At 46.5% G+C, this 20,079-nt stretch overlaps 1 protein-coding gene across 16 annotated transcripts in view; it reads left to right on the forward strand.

Annotated features, from left to right (window-relative positions):
• Positions 1-20,079, forward strand: part of CAMK2G (calcium/calmodulin dependent protein kinase II gamma) — a 121,701-nt gene that overhangs the window by 86,455 nt on the left and 15,167 nt on the right. For 5 of the 16 annotated variants that reach the window (XM_055796934.1, XM_055796885.1, XM_055797184.1 and 2 more), the window contains 3 exons: positions 6,052-6,092; positions 14,830-14,862; positions 18,724-18,792. In XM_055796934.1, coding sequence (XP_055652909.1) covers positions 6,052-6,092; positions 14,830-14,862; positions 18,724-18,792 — 143 coding nt within the window. The remainder of the gene's footprint in view (positions 1-6,051; positions 6,093-14,829; positions 14,863-18,723; positions 18,793-20,079) is intronic. The other 11 variants (XM_055797070.1, XM_055797438.1, XM_055797369.1 and 8 more) reach the window with 3 other exon arrangements.

Consider the following 20,079-nt stretch of genomic DNA (forward strand, 5'->3'; position numbering starts at 1 on the left):
CATTTTTAGACTGCAAATGTTGTCACTTGTAATGAAGCTGCAGAAGTGCTTGGGTAAGAAGATCTCCTGTGGCCCAGATTTCACGTACATGAAATGCCTGAGAGAAGGGTTCTCCTTAATGGTGTGTGACCTACACATCCACTTATTCCCGGAGCTAGTATCAAGAAGGAAAAGGCTTGCTCTGCTCATTCTTCTCTGTCTCAAGGGCTGAAGCTGCTGGATCCACTTCAGTTAACAGCTGAAGAGAAGGAAATCCTAGGTGGCCCGCAGTGAGTGCAGGGCTCTCAGTGACACTGGGTTCTGCTTTGAGTTTAAGCTGTGATCCCAGGTAATGAGACCCTCTAAAAAGATGTCCAGAAAGAAACAGTGTTAATTTAGATGCAAAGCATTTATAGCCTCTGTGGATAGTAGCAATTCCTAATATTTTGATGTGTTTTGAAAGCGGGGGATAAGCTACCCTTGTTTTCTTTGCAGGACTCTGTAAAATGAGCTTGACTTTCTTATTGTTGTTATTTTCTAATTTACTTAAGTTTTTTAATTGCTGCCATTGAAATACCTAAATCTGCTGGAATTGAAGAATAAGTCATGCTAACTGGAAGTAAAAAGTTAGAAAGTCCATGTGGGAGCTTTGGGTAGAGCTCAGACTTCTTCTGTCTTGACAGGTCATCTAACTACACTTGAAAAGTTCAGAAATAGCACGCGTTTCTTTCCCTAAAGGCCTTCAGGGATTTTTTTTCTCTAATTGGGTGACAGTGTTTTGTGGGCCTCTGAAAAGTCCCATTCCCAGCAGACAGGGAACTAGATTTATGAAGAGAGAAGCTTCCTCCTGTCTGTGGGTGAGATCTTTTTAAGAGCTGCTGCACAGATGTTTTGAAGCAAGAGGAAGATGAAGGCTTATGTGACCTCAGTGTCAATTAATTAGGCGCGATAGTACTATCTGCAGGAAATATGAGAAGACCTACTTAATCCTGTTGTCATTACCATCTTCTCTGTCATGCATTTTGTAATGTGGAGTTCCCTTATTCAGCAGTGTGGGTTTAGCTTGGGCAGATGGTATGCTCGGAGTCTGAGCAGTACTCTTGTCTTTCTCCATCAGAATATCTTACTTTTTACAAAGCAAAAAAAAAAGTTTCTGTTCATTTGTGAGTAATCTGTTGCTTGCTAGTTGCCTTTTGCCTCAGGTCAGTTCCTAAAGATGAAGGAGTTTGATCTGGCTCCTTTCCCTGCTTACGGTATATTCAACAATTTAATGTTGGCTGTTTGTGGTTCTTTTGCAAAGGTTGTGTCTGGGGTTAGCTGTAGGCTAGCTGTTAAAAGCAGATATGGTTGCCCTCCTTTCAGCATAAGTCAGGAAATTGAGACCTCGTTATAATAAGGGGGTTGTAGCTGCTGTCCACACTCTGGCAGGTATTCACTCAGCTGCGAGAGAGAGCATTGCAATCTGAACTTTGCTGTGGGATCTTTGGAGTCACACCAGGGTAGAGACAGGATGATGTGGGTGCTCACTTGTGGCTCTTGATGTTCAGGCGGTCCAAGCAAACACTGATCTGATCTGCATTCACTTACAGAAGTACAGTCAGGTAAATGAATTAAGTCAAATGCAAGAAACACCTAAATCATCTTCCAAGAAGGAAATGTAAATTTATTACTAGGAGAAAAGTTGGCAGGGTTTTCAGAGATTCCTACTAGCTGCAGTATTTAAAGGCTCCTGGACTCATTTATGTAGATAAAACTGCTATAAACTGAGTGAAAGGATGGATAAAATTGGCTTTCATCTTAGCAACAGCCATTTTCACAAAGTGCTCAGAAGTGGCTTTTGTCCATAAGTTAATTTTTATGCAAGACTTATAAGTAGACTACATGAAATTGTGACGCTGTTTTCCAAGCTGGATTGCAGCTGTGAATTTGGGGAGCTGTTGCTCAGCAAGCTTTCCCACTCTATGAAATTCCCATCTCTCAAGTGGGTCAGCACAAGTTCTGTGTGCTACCCTGTGTTCAAAACACATCCTAAGGCAGGTAATTAAGCTTTGTGCCTGCAACTTCTCTCTTTAACTGATGCTGACCTTTTTTCATGGGAATTGTCACTGCTTGCTCAAGTCAGTTCTGTGAGGGAGCTGTTATGGCAGCTTGTGGCTACAGCTGGAATGCCTTGGTCCTCTACAGACCCTTATTAACTCTTTGATGTGCGGTTTGGGGGTTTTAACTGGATAGGTGAGGTTGAGAGAGGCTGGAGACAGATCCTGGGAGCAGAGTGTGTTCTGCGTATGTAAAGAAGGGCTGAATATGCCTGTGCATCTTTGGTGTAACCTGTACAGAGGCGTTTCTGAGCCGATTAAAGGTAGGTTGTCTTTGTGTTGGTCTCTCACTTAGTGCATAGTGTTCCTGTGCAGTTGCTACTGCAACAAGTTCCCATAGCAAGTCACTGGAGAATCTCAGAGAAGGGAGAATGCTGAGAGAAGCCAAAGTGTGGGCAGAGAACGCAAGGCAACAGCTCCCCTCTGCTCTGTTCATATGGCCACTGCTAGAGTGACTTATGTCTAAATAGCCATTGTGGCAGAGTTCAGCATCAGTCTTTGCTCTACCTTGTCCCTAATAAATAGAAGTTCTTGACGTTACACTGTGTTTGTGGGCATTGTTTGTAATAGTAGCCAACGGTGCCTTTTTGTGGCTATATAATGACTGTTGGTTGGCTTGTGGTGGGCCCCAGAAGTGACATTGAGTTGAGAATTAGGTTAATCTGTTTTTCTTTGAGCTGAGAATATGAGGATGACAAGCCACAACTCTATGTCATTGGTAATTCTGGATTGGTACGATTAAGGTTTTTATTTTAATAATCAAGTCTCAGCAAAGTCCAAAATTCTTCATGGTGTAAATGCTTGTGTTTAGAAGCCAGTCTGTTGGACTAGCATCATCGGTTAATCAGGCTTAGTAAAAGCAACCTCAGTGTTATCCCTGCATTGCAAAAGATACTCTCTGGAAGCTTAACCGAGTCGAGATACATTACTGAGGTTGGAGAGCCAGGAGAGGGCAAGCCCAGGGCAGGCTGGGCGGAGGGCTGCTCGCTGTGGAAGGGGAGAAGTGGGGCTGGCAGGGGGGGAGGCACTATCCATGGCTGTGTTTGGAGTGGATATTTCAGTTCCTCTTGGAAATTGCCTCCTCCACCACCTCTCCCTGGCTCTGGTACATCCAGAGTGTCTAGTGTTTATTGCTGATGAGTTCAGCATTAGGGATTTGTGTTTCTGCCAGGAGTGTGGTCCAGAGCCCAGGCTGTTTCCTATGGAAGCCAAAACAGAAATGTGGGAAGAGGGAGGGGTATATGAGGTGTGTGCAGGAGAGCCCTTTTGTATCTCTCTTCAGATTAATTGGAGGGTGTCTTCCTAATCCAGGAACAGAACTGTTCTTTTAAGTTACTGAGTTAGCAGCATTTGCCTTTGTATTGCTTCATTATCGAGGAACTCTTAACTGCATTGAGAAGAGGGAATTTAATCCCTTTAATACATAGAGGAAGTGGGAAGGATGGTGAAAATGAATACTACTGTCTCATGGCTGGAAAACCGCAGAGCATGAGTACAAGGCCATTTCTTGAACAGTAAAGGATCTGCTTTCGTGTGTCCTTGGATTTCCCCCCTCCTACTGTCTCTTTGCTGAGCTCCATGTTGGATGGTGCTGCCTGTCTTCTCATATGATGATTCTTCTTAAGGGAAGCCTTGTCTGTTGGTTGCTGCAGAATTTCCACCTGCATCCCGTTTAATTTCAGTCTCATAACACGTTCAGGTTGATCTGTGGGTGGATCTGCATGCCTCCCTTTTGTTTGAGGTGTCGGCAGTCATCTTTGCATGTGAACACGTTTCATGGGCTCTCCAGTTGTCCTTGTGAACCCCGGGATGATGCATGCACTAAATACAGCACAGAGCTAGTTTCCCTCTGCGGCGCTGGGATGCTGGCAGGCTGGCGGGAGAAGCGTGCGGTGCAGGGGTGCAAGCAGGGAGGGGGGCCAGATGGGCAGGCTGCGCTGGGGACACTGGGTCAGCTGGGCTGGGCTGCACAGAGTGAGTCTCAGCTGAATTTGCTTTAGCACCATGGGATGTGATTTTAGCTGTTTTCTGTCCATAAAGCTAAATAATGTGTGGTTCTGAGGGAACTGCAGAAAGTGTGAAAAATGTTGCTTCCCAGCTTCTTTCTGGGTCATTCTCGGGACATATAGTGGTACTGTTGCCTTTCTCTCATGGTTTTTCTCTTTACTTCAAGGATGTCCCATTTGTAAAAATTAAATTGCAGAACCCCTTACTCCTCCTCAAGTGTTGTGAGGCTGTTACAGTTTCTTGTTTTCGGCAGTTGTTGCATGAGATGCCTTGGTGTATGTGTGGTATAAATGCTGGACTCCTTTTGACCCCATGGTTGCCTTGTTCTTCTCACTTGCATGTGGAATCAAGCTGCTCCTCGTCATGCCGCGAAAGTGGCAAGAACTTATCTGTTAGACTGAGTTTTGCAATGCTGTAGTAAATGTCTGGTCAGCAAAGAAACTGTTGCAGAGCAGATGAGTTGCTTGGGTCACTTTGCCCACCTTCACGTGTGCATGTTGGGGCACTGTGATTTGTTTAACATGTCATATTCAGAAAAACTCTGCGTAGGGTTCTTCCTGTGTTCTTGGATGGTTTCTGAGAGCAAGAATGAAGACAAAACCCTGATCTAGCTTTATACTCGCATTAGGAAGACCAATTCAGAGATTAAGTAATACATTTAAATGGGAATACACCTCTTTGTTGTGAGGAGATGCTGCAGTCATTTGCACTAGCTAATTTTGTCTAGTTAATCTGTATCTGTAGGGTCATGTGGTAAGGAAGGCAGGGTGGAAAATGCTTTTGACATAAAACTTGAACTTTCCTGGATATTACAAAAATATCTTTGCCTGACGTTGCTGCTTCTAGACAGAGACCGAGCACTTTGTGCGTGAGTTGGTCGGCACGTCTTTGGGAGTGAAGCATTTCAACAGCCACGTGAGCGTTCTCTTAGGATTTGCTTTTTCTCTAGGCCTCATCTTTGCTGGACCTAAAATTCAGGTCAGGTACCCAAACCCATGTTTCCCAGCAGCTGCTTAGGAGCGGCATATCAGCGTGTTAGTCCAGCAGGTCTCTAACACTGTTTGCAGCGATTGAAACAACTTGCCTGCTCATGAAGCATGTATTCAGCTGTAGTTTGTATCTGTTAAGGCTGTAGCTGGGGTCTTGCTGTTGATATTCATTCTCAACATACCAGTTCCCAGTAATAGATGGAGCTGCTCCGTCGCAGTCCCAAGCGTGCCTTCCAGCAGGCAGTTGTTGTGGGCTCCCAATCTGGCATTATCATGCTCCCGCTTCCCTTGCTAGTGCCAGTTGTTCAAGTTGAGCACAGCAGAGCATCTTTATCTTTCAGTGGGGAAATTCAGCCTCATTTCTGTCTCTCTTCTCACTCTCTCTTTTTAAAAAAATGATTGTCGGATGCTGCCTTTTGCACTTTTCCAGTCTCTTCCTTTCAGCTGTCCAGGTGTTTCCCCAGAGGAACGGTGAATAGCAGCAATGAGGAGGCCTCTGCATTATCAGTGCCCCCTTTATAAGCAAAGTCTGCGATGTGAATGGCTGCACTTGAGGGTAAAGCCTTTATCCTGTTGCAAGGGTATCTGGCAGATTCCTTTAGCTTTTCCTCCTGTAACTGCTGGCACTTCTGGATGGAGTCACAGTGTGTGAGTGGACGTTTGAAATAGAGGAGCTCTAAAGTCACTTGGTCTAAAGTCAGACTTGGTCTTCCTGAGATGGTGAAAATGGGAGTATTTTTGCCTAAGTAAGTGAACAGTAAACAGGACAGGTGACCCTCTGCTATCAGGATGAATCTAATGAGTGACTCAGCTTGTTTACCAGGTCTGTTCCTTCCAGAGAGGAATTAGCAGGGTGGTTGTCCTTCTGAAGTCCCATCCATTTTTAAGGGAAGTGGGGGTGGGGGTGGGGGTGGGGGGAGAGAGAGAGAGAATAAATAGTCTTGAAACCAAAATCTGACCTACTTATGCTTCTTTCCTAGCTGCCAAAAGCCTGCTGAACAAGAAGTCAGATGGAGTGAAGGTAAGTTCTTGCTTTCCCATTTTACTCTCTCTCCCACCACCTGAACAGAAGGCAGCCGCTTTCTCTGGTGCCTGTCCCCTTCCAGGGTAAAACCACAGCCCTGTCTTGCAGCTGGGATTGTTATGTTCAGTGTATCATTATGGGGCCCTGGGTGGGATCTTAGATGTTCCTTACATGCACCTTCTACATCACACAACCAGCTAAGTGCACTATTGTACCAGCAAGAATTCATTTTCCCCTTCCTCTGAAGTATGGAGCACTGGTCAATGCTGTGGATTAGAAGGACCAAGGACTTGCTCAAGTGTGACACATACCTCTGCCTAGTCTGTTCTGTTTAGTGCAGAACGCTTCTGAGTACTGGAATTGCACAGAGCGGTTGTCAGTGACTGCTGATACCTGGCAGGCCCCATGGGAATCTCTTTGTCTCCCTCCTTGGGCAGATGCTGAAGGTTGAGCTGGGAAGAGGGGTGGGGAAGGAGGAGCCTCCAGATGTTCATGTTTGGACAGAATGGAAGCAAAGTCTTGTGTTAGTTCGGTCCATACCCCTGAGGGACCAGCACTCTCCTGTTCCTTTCTGAGGGAAATTATTTTTCCCCACTTCCACTTCAGTCTTTGTGTGTGTGGTCATCCTTTAGTTCTGGAGGTCAGGCAGGCCATCCCCAAGGCAGTGTGGTGTTGCAGGTAGGACCCCTTTGCCATCTGGTACTGGAGGAGAGATACCTATGGGCTACAGCACTGTCTTCCCCTAGCTGTTCCAAAGGATAACTGCTCCCCATCTGGGAAAGTAGGGTTTGTTTTATTTGCTTGCATTTCCATTTGAAGTCCAAATCTTTTGCCACAGCTATTAGGCAGGATAGCTCATCTGGTTTTGCATTGCAAACCATCTTTGTTCTCCCATGCTGGGCGCTGACAGGCACACTGCAGGGCCAGCACACTTGTTCTCTCCTGCTTTCTTAGCCCTTTCCCATTGTAATAAGGCTGTTTCCAGAAGGCTCAAAATACAGGCAGTCTGCTGGGAAAAGAGGTGTTTTCAGAGGAGTCGTGTTTATTTTGGGGACTGCTCTAGTAAAACCTCCGTTCCTGTAGTTCTGCCCTAATGACACCCAAGTCTTCGGGTTTTTTTGACAAAAATTCTATGTGGCACTGCTCTTCCACTGCCCTAGGATTCATTCTTATATTTGAAATGTGCCTGCAAGGGTGAGCTTTTGCGCCTTTGCACATGCCTGCCTCTTGTACAGACATGCCTTGAACACATGCAGACTAACACAGCAAGCGTGTTTGAGTTGTCGCATCGATTGCTGTGGAAAACATTACAGTAAAATCCCAGCAGAATAAGAGCGGACGATCCCAGATGTTGTGAACTGAGAACCAAGAGATACTTGCTTCAAAATCCCAATGTGGCAGAGGAGAAGCAACTGGAAAAGCAGCAGATAACAACATGCCTACCTAGATTTTGTCACCTACCTAGAAAAAAACGGCTTTCTTCTCAGGACTCTTGGTTTCCAGCAACCTCTCAGGGAGTGCTACAACTTGGATAAAAATCTTCCAGAAATGGACAGATGAAGTGTACGCAGGTTTTGAGGCACAGCTTCCTGGCCGTGTAGTGCAGGTAGGATACCTGTATATTAAAGACTTCCAGCTCCATAGAAAGCTTGTGGTGCTTGGTTCATTGAGAACACGGTGTCTTCGTGAAGAGGGTAAAGCTGGATTTGCTTCTCTAGCTGATTTTAAGTATTCTTCAACTCTTTGCTGTATATGTTGTTCCTGATATATTTAACTGAATACTTGTGATACAGGGGAAGGTAGATGGGACAGCATAGCATTCTCTGTACATGGTTAATGAGTTTGTCCTCTGGAACCTCTTCTGCGTGACGCTGGAGGCCTGCAGTCAGGGCTCGGCATGCAACTTCCTTGGCCCTGAGTGTCAGAGCAGCCTTGCTCTGCAGCATGAGCCCGAGCTGTGTCCACAAGGGGTGTCACACACTTTCAGTCTGGGCTGAGGGTCCTCAGAAGAGTGCTTTAAGCTTCCCATTTTCCTGAAGCAGCATCTATCTTCAGGTGTGGCTTTTGAGTCCTCATTTCTATAAGCTTTAAAACTCAGAAAGATACATAATAAGAGAGAGAGATTATTATTGTTTTTAAAATGTGTCTGTTTCTTCTTAAAGCTGGTGTTTTGAGTAACCCTCTTGCTCCATAACACAGACTTTTAAAAGTACAGGTTGCTTCCCCCCATTGCTAAGTTTGGACAAGATGGAGCACAGGTAGTGGTCTGTCTGTATTTGTAGTACATCCTTAAGACTTCTGTTGTAGCATATTTGTGGTTACATGCTTATCTCCTTCTCTACCCCTACTGTCTACGTATACGGTGGCTGCTTCCCGTTAGTCACCCCATGGAAGTGTAGCCTTTTACCACTATTTGCTTGGTGGAGCAGCACTGGCACACGTGGCTGCTGCGCAGCCGTCTCTGTGCTGGTCACTGGTTGATGGCCCCACCGTTGTGACCGACCTGCTTTTCATGGATTGTTCCTTACGCAGGAAACTTGTAGTTTTAGCCCCTCTGTTTTTTCTCATCCTAGATAGTTCTGACAAGTAACTTGTGCCCATGACTGGTTGAGAGCATCTGGTCTTGTATTACTTGCAGCAGACTATGATTTTCTGCCCATTGCCATAGTGCAGAACACAGATACCATGACTTGAACACCAAACGGATTTTCAGCTTTGTGGTATCCTTTTCACTCTTGCTTTCTATATCAATATTTTTACATCAATTGTAGGTTTAGAACAAGCATTGCATGCTGTATTTTTAACTGTGGCTTGCTGCTGACCACATGCCACGTGGTTAGGCTTTTTCTCATGTTCCCAGGTATAGAGACTCCTGGTTTGTTTGGTGGTTGGGGTTTCTTAAAACCTTCTTGGAAATTAGTTCCTTATGGAGATGTGTTTCAGTCTCTTCGCTGGCTTTATCTGGCCCAGGGTGACCATGCTCCATGTGTATTGCCACATACATCTGCACAGCAGATCAGAATGGAAAGAGTATTTCTTCCACTATCTGATGATAATGCTTGAGCAAAAAATAATGGCTTTAAGCCCATCGAGAAAAAAACATCACCAGTTTGTCTTAATTTACTTTCTGTTGAAGGTAACTTCCCCATTCTTTTGGCTGGTATTCAGAGCTGCCTGTGCTAGAATCCTGCATTATTTGATAAATACAGTAGAATTCCTATTACATAGTATTAGGCAAGTTTGAGTGAGGTCTGTACATCTTTCTTAGGCTTTATTCCTGAGAACTCCATGAAAATGTGTGTTGGTGAATATCTGATGCAAGATGCAGCACGTTGTTGCTGATTTAGCATAAATGAGAGAGGAATGATATATTAACCATATGTGGTGATACGAGCATCTAGGTGAGTCGTGCCGAGCTGATATGTAAGGAAAAAACCCACAAATTTTGTTTCTTTAGGAACTGGCTTTAATCCTTTGCTGAAGGAAGCCTGACGTGCTAAAGCAATGGGGATGCGAGTGTTTTACTTGCATCAGACCATTTTGGAAGGGGTGGGAGGAAGCTTAAATCAGGAGGGGAGGACAGGAAGGACATGGGTTTTATTCCAACGTAGGTGTGTCCGTGCTGGTATTTTGATTAATGGTTATTTTGATGAATTTCCATGTGTGTGACCCTCTCCTCTAGCAAATTCCTTTCCAAAATCTATTTGAAGCATTCCTGGTTTTCATTTTGCACTGCTGCTTCTATTTCAAGTACTAATTCTGCTAATTGGTAGATATTTCATCAGCTTGGCACTTGAGAACTTTTCCATTATCTTAAATAATGAATGATTTAAACTGCCTTGAATCTTAAATTGTCCCTGCTCACCAAACCTTTGGTAGCGCTGCACTCACTTTCTTCAGGCAGAATTTGGATCCAAGCTGATGGAGTAGCAACAAGGAAGGCCCAGGTTTTATCCCCAAGGAACATGCTTTTCTGCTTTCAAATCCAGAAAGTGAGGCTAGAAGATACTGGGTGACGAATTGCAGAGCCATGTAACATACCACATATCTTCTGGCCACCACTGTAGGTCCCAGGTATTATTTTCTTTAAGATTCTAAATGTATGAGCAACATTGCGCAGCTGCAATTTTAAATTTTACTTTAGATAGTTTTCATGTCAAATCTACTCGCTTTCTTGTTCCCCTTTCTGCCTGTCATCCGGACTTGCCGTCCAGTGCCAGGTGAGGGAGGGGTTAAGGAATGGGCTGGGGCAGACACCTGGGTGAAGATTAAGGACACTTTATGCTGAATGTCCTTTCTCTGACCTTGTCAGGGTCTGGGCTCCCTGTAGTTAGTGTTACAAGTCCTACTGTTGATTGCTTTTTTTTTTTTGTCTCTGGGCAGCACTTTAAACTAGTCATGTTCCCTTTTTTCCCCAAAGGGGAGTTTCCCTTCCTACTGGTGTGAGAGGATGTGTTTCCAGTTCTAGCAGGGCCTGTCAGATCCATCTTAATAATCAGAATCTGTTAATGAACAAAAGTGCTATTTTTAGTTTAGTATGTAATTGTAGGTACTTAAAAATTAGTTCATCTATAAGCTTTTGGTTAGTTCCTTCTTTGCTTTGAGGTTGTTTGGGTTTTTTTTCTGAGCACTTTGGTTTGTGATTAGGGGATACAAAATAGTATCAATAATGTTTTTCAGGCCCAGTGTAACACTGCGTAAATAGTAACTTGTGCAGGATGCAATGGGTTGCAGGAGATTTTAACAGCATTTACTTGCAGTGCTGTGCAAAATTTGTTGATTTTCTACCTTGTCTCTCTGCTGCATGCACACTGGTTTCTTTCCAAGTAAAAGCAGAATATTGTAGCTGAAAGAGTAAAAATCCAAATTTTTGGTGTGACAAGGTTAAATGTAAAACCTGCCCTTCACCTTATGTAACTGCGAAGAGGCACCAACTACCATTTTTTCTGCCATCTGTAAGGAATATTGGGGTGGGTGTACATTTCATGCCTGGTGGGTACCCACTTGCCCTGCCCTTTGCCCAGTATGTGGGGAGGGCAGGATGCTCCGTAAGCTGGCCCGACTGCTGAGGAGGCAGTCTGGGAAAGCGTGCCATAGAGAGGGCACAGCCACAAGGTGAACCAACAGGGCATCATTAGAAAAATCTGCAAGGGTCTGGAAATCGGTGAGGGTCAAGTAACATCCACGCAGTCACCAACAGGAGTCAATGCTCCTGTTTCTGTAGCTGGAGTTTTAATGATCTTAAAGCTATACCGTTTAAAGATCATTCTGGTGAAGCTAAATGAGGAGAACACAAGTTCAGCTGAACAGCACGGTTTTATGCTGAACTGTTTTATGCAAGATGCTTGGGGAGTGCTTCAGATCAAGTGCTGACATCCAGTAACACATTCTACCCATCTTTGATGCATTCACTTTTTTCACTGCATTGTTGTAATGCCTGGAAACTCTAACTGAGATCAAGGGTCCAGCGTGCTTAGCACTGTAGCAACGCCTAAGCATAAAATCCCTGCCTCTTAGCTTACAATTTAAATAGACAAGCTGACAAAGGGCAAGAGAGAAGATGGATTGACAAAGACAAAACGATTTGCTCAGCATCACACAAAAGGACTAAAGCAGAAGTAGAAATAGGACCTCAAATCTGCTAGTTCAGGCTGCCTTTCATTGATCGGCTTTGAGCTCAACATTTTTTTTCCTACCTTAAGTCCTGAAATGACTATACTCTCTGTAGGGGTATGAGTTGCAGCAAGCATGATACTTTAACGTAATTATACTGTCAGTATCAAACTGGGCAAGAACTACATGTAGAGGATGGAAAAGCAAAATGCTGTTGTAAAAAGATAGCCATGTTAAGCATGCAGAACTCTTGAGTGGGACCTTGCCTGGAATCACTGTGCCTCCTATCGCATCTTCTAGCACGTGTTCTATTTTCTACAGGTGCTCAGAATGATTTGCACTTGCCATCCCTAGCATTGCTTCTGTGCTGAAGGGACAGTGATTCTTCAGGTTGTCTTCTGTCACCTGTTGGCTTCTCTTTATTTTACCTTAAGCAAGCGTCTTCCTTAAGTTTCACTGTAGAGAATCTGCTCCTCTTTTGAGATGAACACCTGAATTTCTTACACACACAGAAATAAAATTTTAACAAACATACATCTCTGGGTTTGAGAGGAAAATGTTGTCCATACTGCTTTGGGAGGATGTTTTGTCACTCAGATGTAGGGAAATCCTTAAAGCGATTGGTGAGGTACTTTACATAGGCTCTGTGTCTGCCTTTAACAATTTTTTGCATTCCCTGGGGCACCTCTGCACGGCCTGTGTTATGCTGTGTTATGGAAGGGAAAGAGAACTCTATCTTACAAACTTCTGTTACCTTCCTTACTGTGCTAAGTTGCAGTCACATTACAAGAAGAATAAAAAGTTTTGCTCAGCTAGTCGCCTTGGGAAGGTGCCACAGACAGCTCTACTGCAGCTGTTACAGGGGAGATTGGAAGACTGATCTGGTTTTAGTAATTTCCTTGTGTATGTTTTGACCTAATAAGTTTTGATGCTTTACCACTTGCTGCTGGTGCCTCATGTTGGCATTATCCAGCCTGTCTTGAGCTGTAATAGTACTTTCATGCTCTGGTCTTCAGACGGACCTCACTCCCCACCCCTTTCATACTGCCTAGCCAGCTTTTCTCCCCCTTGTTAGTATAGTATCCAGTAATAATGCGCTTTCTGGGATTTCCATGATACATCATGCCATGTTAATAGACCAATGCTGTTTTAAATTTAGATGGTACTCTAATTAAATCCTGATCTGCAGAGGATTCTGTTTCCTCCTGTGCCAGTGTTACTTGTGCCTCTGCTATTGGAGGGTGATTGTTTTCTGTGTGGCTTGGTTGACTCTTGTATTGAACCTTTTGCTTGTGTCTCCACATTTTCTGTCCCTTTTCTCGTTTCTGTAACTCATTGGAAATCTCTATGAACTTATGAGACTGCCCTCCTTAGAGATAAGTTTCCCTGCAGTATCCATACAGCCTGTCTGTCTCCTGCAACTTACAGTTTACATTAAAAATAAGAACTGCGGTTTTGGAGCAGTTTCTCAGCTGGTGTGTCTTTCCAGTTCTCCTAGTTAAAAATGCCCTGTTGTTAACTGGACATAAGGATTCCTCTGGGTGTTGGTGATCTAACCAACATGCACTGGTAGCACATCCTATTTTAGCTCTAGCTTGAGGAGAAGCTAAGTTGTCCTAAGTGAAGGTGAGCAGAATCACAGGTTTGTAAGCAGGGAGTGGGAAGCCCTGTGTTGTGCCTCCATGGTGTGGGAGAGTCACGAGCCAAATGCTGAACAGATCAGTGTTCAGAGGCTGTCCGTGCTGGAATTAAAGGTCAGATGAGGCAGAAGCTTTGCTAGCTTGAGTCTGTTTGGGCAGCATCTGTATGATTGCAGGATGTATGGTGTGATGAGGGATGTGGTTCTGGGTGCGAGGGGAATGTGGGCATTTCTGCTCTTGAAGACGTGCCAGTCTGTACGCGTGCTTAAGCTCTGACGTGGGGATAGCAGGAATGAAGGCAACGTTCAGGATGAAAGCTGCAAAGGCTCAGTAAGTGTGTGAATGGGGAGGTACAACTCCATGGCCTGTCCTGAGTTCAAGGGCTGCCCCAGAGGTGGGCCATGGAGTGCAGGAGTCCAGACCTGCATAGCTGAGCCCAAGCCATCGTGGGGTTTGGCTGGGACGTGCTGTCCTACACTACTCTGTGGGCTAGGCTCTGTAGTAAACAGCAGAGAAATAGCCTAGATAGTACCAAAGGAGAAGGGCAGGTGGAATATGTATGTGGAGGCAGCGGGAGGAAAGGGTAGCATTGTCATGCTGAAAGGCCTGCCAGGCTCGGCCCGGACAGTATGGCACTAAGGGTGTAGTGAGAGAGCAGAGAAATGCATGCTGAGCCTGGTTTACTGGAGAGTGCAGTCTTTGGTGTGAAGGTGTCTTTGAAGATGACAGAAGATGCCTTTGAAGAACAGCAGAGTCCAAGAAGGTCAGGTAGTATCTGAGCATTGCCCCCTGTTTGTTCTCCTCCCAGTATTTGAGAGCACAAGGTGTTCTGGCTGTTGAGTGCCTCTGTCTTTCTTGCCTTTCCTCTATGTCTGAGTGTGGGTGCACCTTGCCTCTCCAGTCAGCCCCAGATTCTGTTTGAGGGAGCCTTTCTCTTCCTCCTGCTGTGCACAGAAGTTCCCTCGTCTTCTGTTAGCCCTTGGGGATGCCCTTCCTGTCGTGCCCTCCTCCCTACCCTCTGGGTGCAGTTGCAATCACGCCTCCGCTTCCTCCAAACGCGAACACACGGGGGGTTGCCACCTGCCCCTTCAGTGCGGGTGGGGAAGCTGCACGGTGTTGTGAGGTGGGCGAGCACAGAGAGGCACCCCCTTGCATCCCACATCTTGTGTCTATGTATTCCTCTCTCTTCTCCTCTCCTTATAGCAGTGTGTGGGGCACCTATGTTCTAACCTCAGTGTTTGAGTGGATGGGGGTCTTCAGCCCTGCCCTTTCCCCTGGTGTGTAGCCGTGTTCTTTAACGGTGACGTCTCTCTGCACCTTCTGGCGTGTCTGTGCATTTCTGCTGCTGCCTGTACCTGCCCCAAGGGGAGCATTATTGGCAGGGGGGCCCTTGCTGGCACACTAATATGTGAATAGTTTCTGTGCTTTTCTTCTCATCTCCTCTCTTCCCTTCTCTTTCCCTCTCTCAATGGTGTGTCCAGAAAAGGAAGTCGAGCTCCAGTGTGCATTTGATGGTGAGCACCTCCCGTAAGCTGCCTGCGATTCGTGCGTCCGCCATTCTCATGCCATGCACGCTCGGCTTGTGCTCATCACCCTACATAGCATGTCTGTGCAGGGGGGCGGGTGGCAGGGGGGCATCATCGTGCACTGAAAGGTCCATGTCCTCACTCAAAGGGCCCTGTGGTCGTCTGGCCCCCGGTCAGTCGTACAGTTCCCGTTTTACGCAGAAAATCAACTGCTGGCAATGCAGTTTGACCTTGTCTGCTCTGAGTGTGAAACGAAAAAGGCAGAGGTTCTCCTGGGCTCAGCAGAGCAGGTGCGTGCCTTGCCTGGACATGGGGCTTTGTCATTCTGTTGCAGAGGTGCCAAAAAGAGGAGCAGGTGCTTTGCCTGGTGTTGGTGCCGTCATCCTTGATGGGAGCCCTGCAGTGTAGAACAAACTGGGAGTCGCTCCAAATGTGGCAGAGACTGATGGGGCTCCACTGTTCAGATGAAATGTGTGGGCACAGCACCGCCGGGCAGCTCAGAGCTGCCGGTCACTTCTTTTTTTAGCATACTTACTGAAAAGGTTTGTCAGAGCCTTTATAATCCAAAACTTCCTTTTGTCCTGATCTCGTTTATGTATCCCAGCATGACCAAATACCCAGTAACTGCCTCCCCTGTCCTGTTCCTTTCCTTTTTTCATCCATCCAGATGTTTGACATCCATAGAATTTGCCAGAAAAGTAGTCAAATCCACTCTCAAGGGAGCAAAGAGAAAATTGGCCAGTGCCATATTGTAAGGAGGCGTACACAGCCCATTAGATGATGCCTTTGTCTCTGACACTGAGATATGAACACTAACTAAAGTGCAAAAATGAGTTACGGCATTATCTCCTTTACACAGGAAAAGAACAGAAAATATTTCTCCCCTGTTGCAGGTGGGAACGGGCATATTATAGTACTGAGAAAGCAGAATAATTTGCTTCTGCAGTACTGTCTGGAAGATACTTCTCCTCTTCCTCCTTCAATGACAGCTTAAAACTGTGTACACACAAAGGAGTAATCCCAAAGTACTGCTCGGAAAGTCTGGTACGGGGAACTGACTTCTCACCAGCCCTGCCATTATGGAACACCAGGGCAGGAGATGGTTGTGCCCTTCTTGCCCTTGTTTTCTGCCCACTGCCAGCAATTCTTAAATCCCCTCTGCGTGTTGTTTTAAAGCAGCTGGGATATGTAAACCTGGTGTCGGCCTCAGAAAACATGGAAGCAGTGAAGGCAGCTAAATAACCAGAGACAGCCTATGTGTTGGTACTTATTTTCTGTTAGCTGGCTAGAAATGTGGGTCCCTAGCGATATGATCACTGGGCTGTTTTCTTTCTCTTGCACCTTCTGTGTTGTTTGTGCCTGTCTGTCTGTCTCATGTCCAGCTCAGGAAGCGCTGCCAACTGCTGTGCCAAAACTAATCGTGTTACACAAATTTTAAGAAGGGCCTGGTACCTTTTTAGGTGAATCGGCCTCTTTTCACTTGAGCTGTGCTGCTGTGAATTCCCAGGATCATAGCCTACCCAGTGACAGTGATGTTGGCTGGCCGGCGGAGGGGTGAGAGTTGGCTGTGCCGCCTGGGGCTCTGGGCAGGGCAGGCCGGTCTTTCCCAGGGAAGGGCAGTCAGTTAGGTGGCCACGAGACACGAGTGTGTGTGGGAAGCTCGGTATGTTGGTTACCTCCATCTGAGAAAGAGCTGTGAAAAGTCCTTAGGGCTGAGCATCTGCCTCTTACTTCCTTAGGACTGTCCTGGAGTAAAATGTGATGTGATTCTGGACTGGCAAATGTCACACTTGGTGTTTTTCAGCCTGTTGGCTGGGGAAGAGGGTGATGGATGAATGGGTGTTCAGTGCAGCCTGGAGGGTAGGCTGTGTGCTTTGGGTGGGTGTGGGATTGTGCTTTGTAAGGCAACATGCCACACTGAACAAGCTGTTGTCCACTTTTTTCCAGAACAGTGGCTTCCTGGATGGTGTTTTTGGGGTGTTTCCTTTCCCATTTGGCCTCAGTTATAAAGCCTTAAAAAAAAAAGTATTTTTGTATAGGTTCTTTCATGCTAACTTTATCTTGTTATCCCAGTGGGCTGTACTCCTCTCACTGGAAGAGGTTTGGAAGGTAGAACTCTGCATTAGGATCGCTGTTGCTGCAGAAGTATGGGAGCCTTGGTGCTGTGTGGAGGGTGGACCCAGGCGTTGCCAGAAGTTTGGTTTGTGTTTGTGCCACAAAATAGCTTGGGATTCATTTTTCAGGTTGATCTGCTCCTGTCTTACAGCCACAGCGGCCTGTCATCTCTTCTGCCTGGAAGCACGTGCAGGAATCAAAGCTCTTGGAAGGCCAGAGTCTTAGGACAGGGGATGTATAGGAACAGGCAGTGCAATAAACAGTAACTTGTGAAGTGTTTCTCCTTTCTTAGCTTTGGGCACGGGTGTGTCATGCTCGATTTTTATTTTTCCCATGGATTTTTAAAAAATTCATTTTAGCCTTTCTCTTCTACTTCCTTCCCTCTCCACCTGCCCCATCTTCCTCTTCCCCTCTCCAAAAGGGGCAGCTAAGCCAAGGTGTGCTGCTTGTGAAGAACATCTGAAGTGTTAGTAGGTGTGTGTGAAGTCTCAGCCTCATAGGATCTGTCTCTGGCTGACATAACTAAACCCTTGGCAGACGTTTTCCAGCTCAGCATTTGACTTCTGCATTCCCTGTGGTGGTTACCAGGTGATGAGGGCCTGATGTTTTGCGGTGTGAGTTTGCCCTGCCCGAGAATGGTGGAATGGAGAGCAGCTGCAAGGAGCTGGCAGCGTGGTGAGCTCCCGTCCGGTACCCTCACCTGTAAGCCCAGGAGGGTGAGCGAGGCTCCTGCGGTGCTGATGTGGTCGTTGTTGCTGGTGTCCAGCAGCAGGAGAGCTATATACCTGGTGTGGGGGTTACATGGCAACATAACTGTGGCCTAATTCTCCAACAACTGACTGGATTTGTGGGCTAGGAACTGTATAGTAGTGGGCACAGGTTTCGCTTCCTACAAACATAGGCTTTGCCCGCTCCTGACGTACGTGGTTCAATGGGACGTTTCTTTGCAGCAAGCTGGTGACTGCCTCACTGTTGTGCTGTGTGAATGCAGGAAATGGCAATTTTATTCTTCTATCACAGCTACAAGAGAGACTGAAGAGGGGAAAGATGAAAAACCACTGGGCACCAGCCAGAGGACTTGCTGCTGGGGCAACTATGTGGCCTTTTCCTTGCGTCCCATCCCTTTCCGTATTTTGATCCTGAAGTCTCTTTGTTCAGGTCACAGCAGGGACACCGCCTGCCATAGCTCACCTTTTCTCTACCTTCTCAAGGGCTGACCACACTTTTTCTTGCATCAGTAGATTCCCTGGGACTCTCAGCATCACCACATACCTAGGACTGTTCCTGTACACTTTGGGACTCCTCAGGCACGACACCCTTTGCCCCCTGTTTAGAGACTGTACCATGGCTAGAGTGTGTGTCTCACTTCTGCAGTCTCTTTCGGGACTGCTGCCATCTCTCATTCTTCTTCACCAAATACTTCTGTTGGTGCTCGCTGCAGGATTCTCCCCATCCCTTTGGTCTACTGCTGCCTTTTTCCCTTCCGTTTCCCTTTCTTGTAGCAGCCCGTGCACTTTTGGGTTTATGGTACATCCCTTACAACATCTGTTGCCTCTGAGGGAAGGGCGATGTCCAGCAGCACGGGCAGCATTCCTTCTTCCTCCCTGTTCTTGGTGACCGAGCCTGTGGGGAGGGGAGGGTCTGAGGAGATGGTTGGGGTTGAAGCAATACTGTCATTTTCTTGCTGCCTCTGCTCCCCAGCAGGGAAACTAAACCCGTGTTTTTCTGTCTCAGCCACAGAGCAACAACAAAACCAGTGCAGTAAGCACTGCAAAAGAAACACCCCCAGTGCAGACGTCCATGGTATCTTCCCCAACTGCTATTTTTTTTTCCTGTTTGGTTTAATTTTGATTCTGTCCTCTCCCCTTCTCTCTTCCCCACCCCGTCCCGAGTGCTGCTTGTGCTGCTCTGTTTTAGCTTGTGTTTTGGCTTCGTTCTGTCTGTGTCCCTGTGCTGCTGTGGGGCCTGATCACAGCCTCACAGGCTTTGGGGTGGGGGTGCTGAGCGGAGCTGTTGTTGGATGTGGGGATCGCGGCTTGCCTGGACTTCCCCGTGTGCCATCCCTCTATAGTTCTGTGTGTCCCGTTCAACTGTTCCTGCTGGCTTTGGGGAGGCTGGTTTGGAGGAAGAGTGTGGCAAGCTCCATCCACTCTCCAACACTCAGGAAAATGGAGGATGGACTTCAGGACAGCACAGAAGAAAGGGCAGGCAAAAGGGTTTTTAGAGGAATCTTTTGATGGCCCGTTTGGCCTGCTTAGTGTTGTGGTTGATCCCCTGCAGCTCGCTGACTCGTGGGGCTCGCATTTTCTGTTTGGGCTGCGTGCAGTGGGCTTCATAGGGTGCCCTGTGCCTAGTAGGTTTAGCGGCACAGCTCGGTGTCATCTGTCTCAGTACGCTTGCTTGGAACGTCAGGCATCAGTGTAAGGGGTGATGGTGGCAGATGGGTGAGTGTACGTCACTGCACCGCTCGGTCCCTGGTGCCCTGGCTGAGCCACCCTGCAAGGGCGACAGCAGAAGGATCCTGAAGTCTTGTCCCGGTAATGAAGGGATGAGTGCAGGAGCTAGTTAGCACCCGTAGCCTGGTTAGCTGCTCTTTGTTGTGTGTCTCTGGAGAGTTGGATTTGGCATTTTTTCAGGGTGGGAGGGTGAGATTTGATGTGTGTGAAGGGTTCTGGGGACACTTCATAATTTTCTGCTTTCCCTTCATGGCTTTGTTCATGATTGTTTTGATACTGAGGGAGCCGTTCTAAATTATTGATTGTTGTTGCTATTGAAATTGGATCTCATTTTGGAGACTTTTAGAAAAACTTGCCTTTTTTCGCTGCTCGGTTCCCTTAGCAACTCCTCTCTGAGCGATACCGAAGTGGCCTGGTTTACCCCCTTTTTATTATGGAAATTATGAATGTCCCTTTTTTAGGGTAAAATACCCAGCAAACTTTCCAAAATACTGGGAGACAAAGGCCCCAGCCCACTATTAACCTTTCCTCCCCCCTCCCTCTTCTGAAGCATCTCCCGGCGAGGATGCTGCGGAGGGGTCATTACTTCATGAACTGCTGCAGCGGGTGAAGACTGGCTGCTCGGTTGCCATCT

Source organism: Falco peregrinus, chromosome 1, assembly GCF_023634155.1.
Source record: "Falco peregrinus isolate bFalPer1 chromosome 1, bFalPer1.pri, whole genome shotgun sequence".
Taxonomy (NCBI): domain Eukaryota; kingdom Metazoa; phylum Chordata; class Aves; order Falconiformes; family Falconidae; genus Falco; species Falco peregrinus.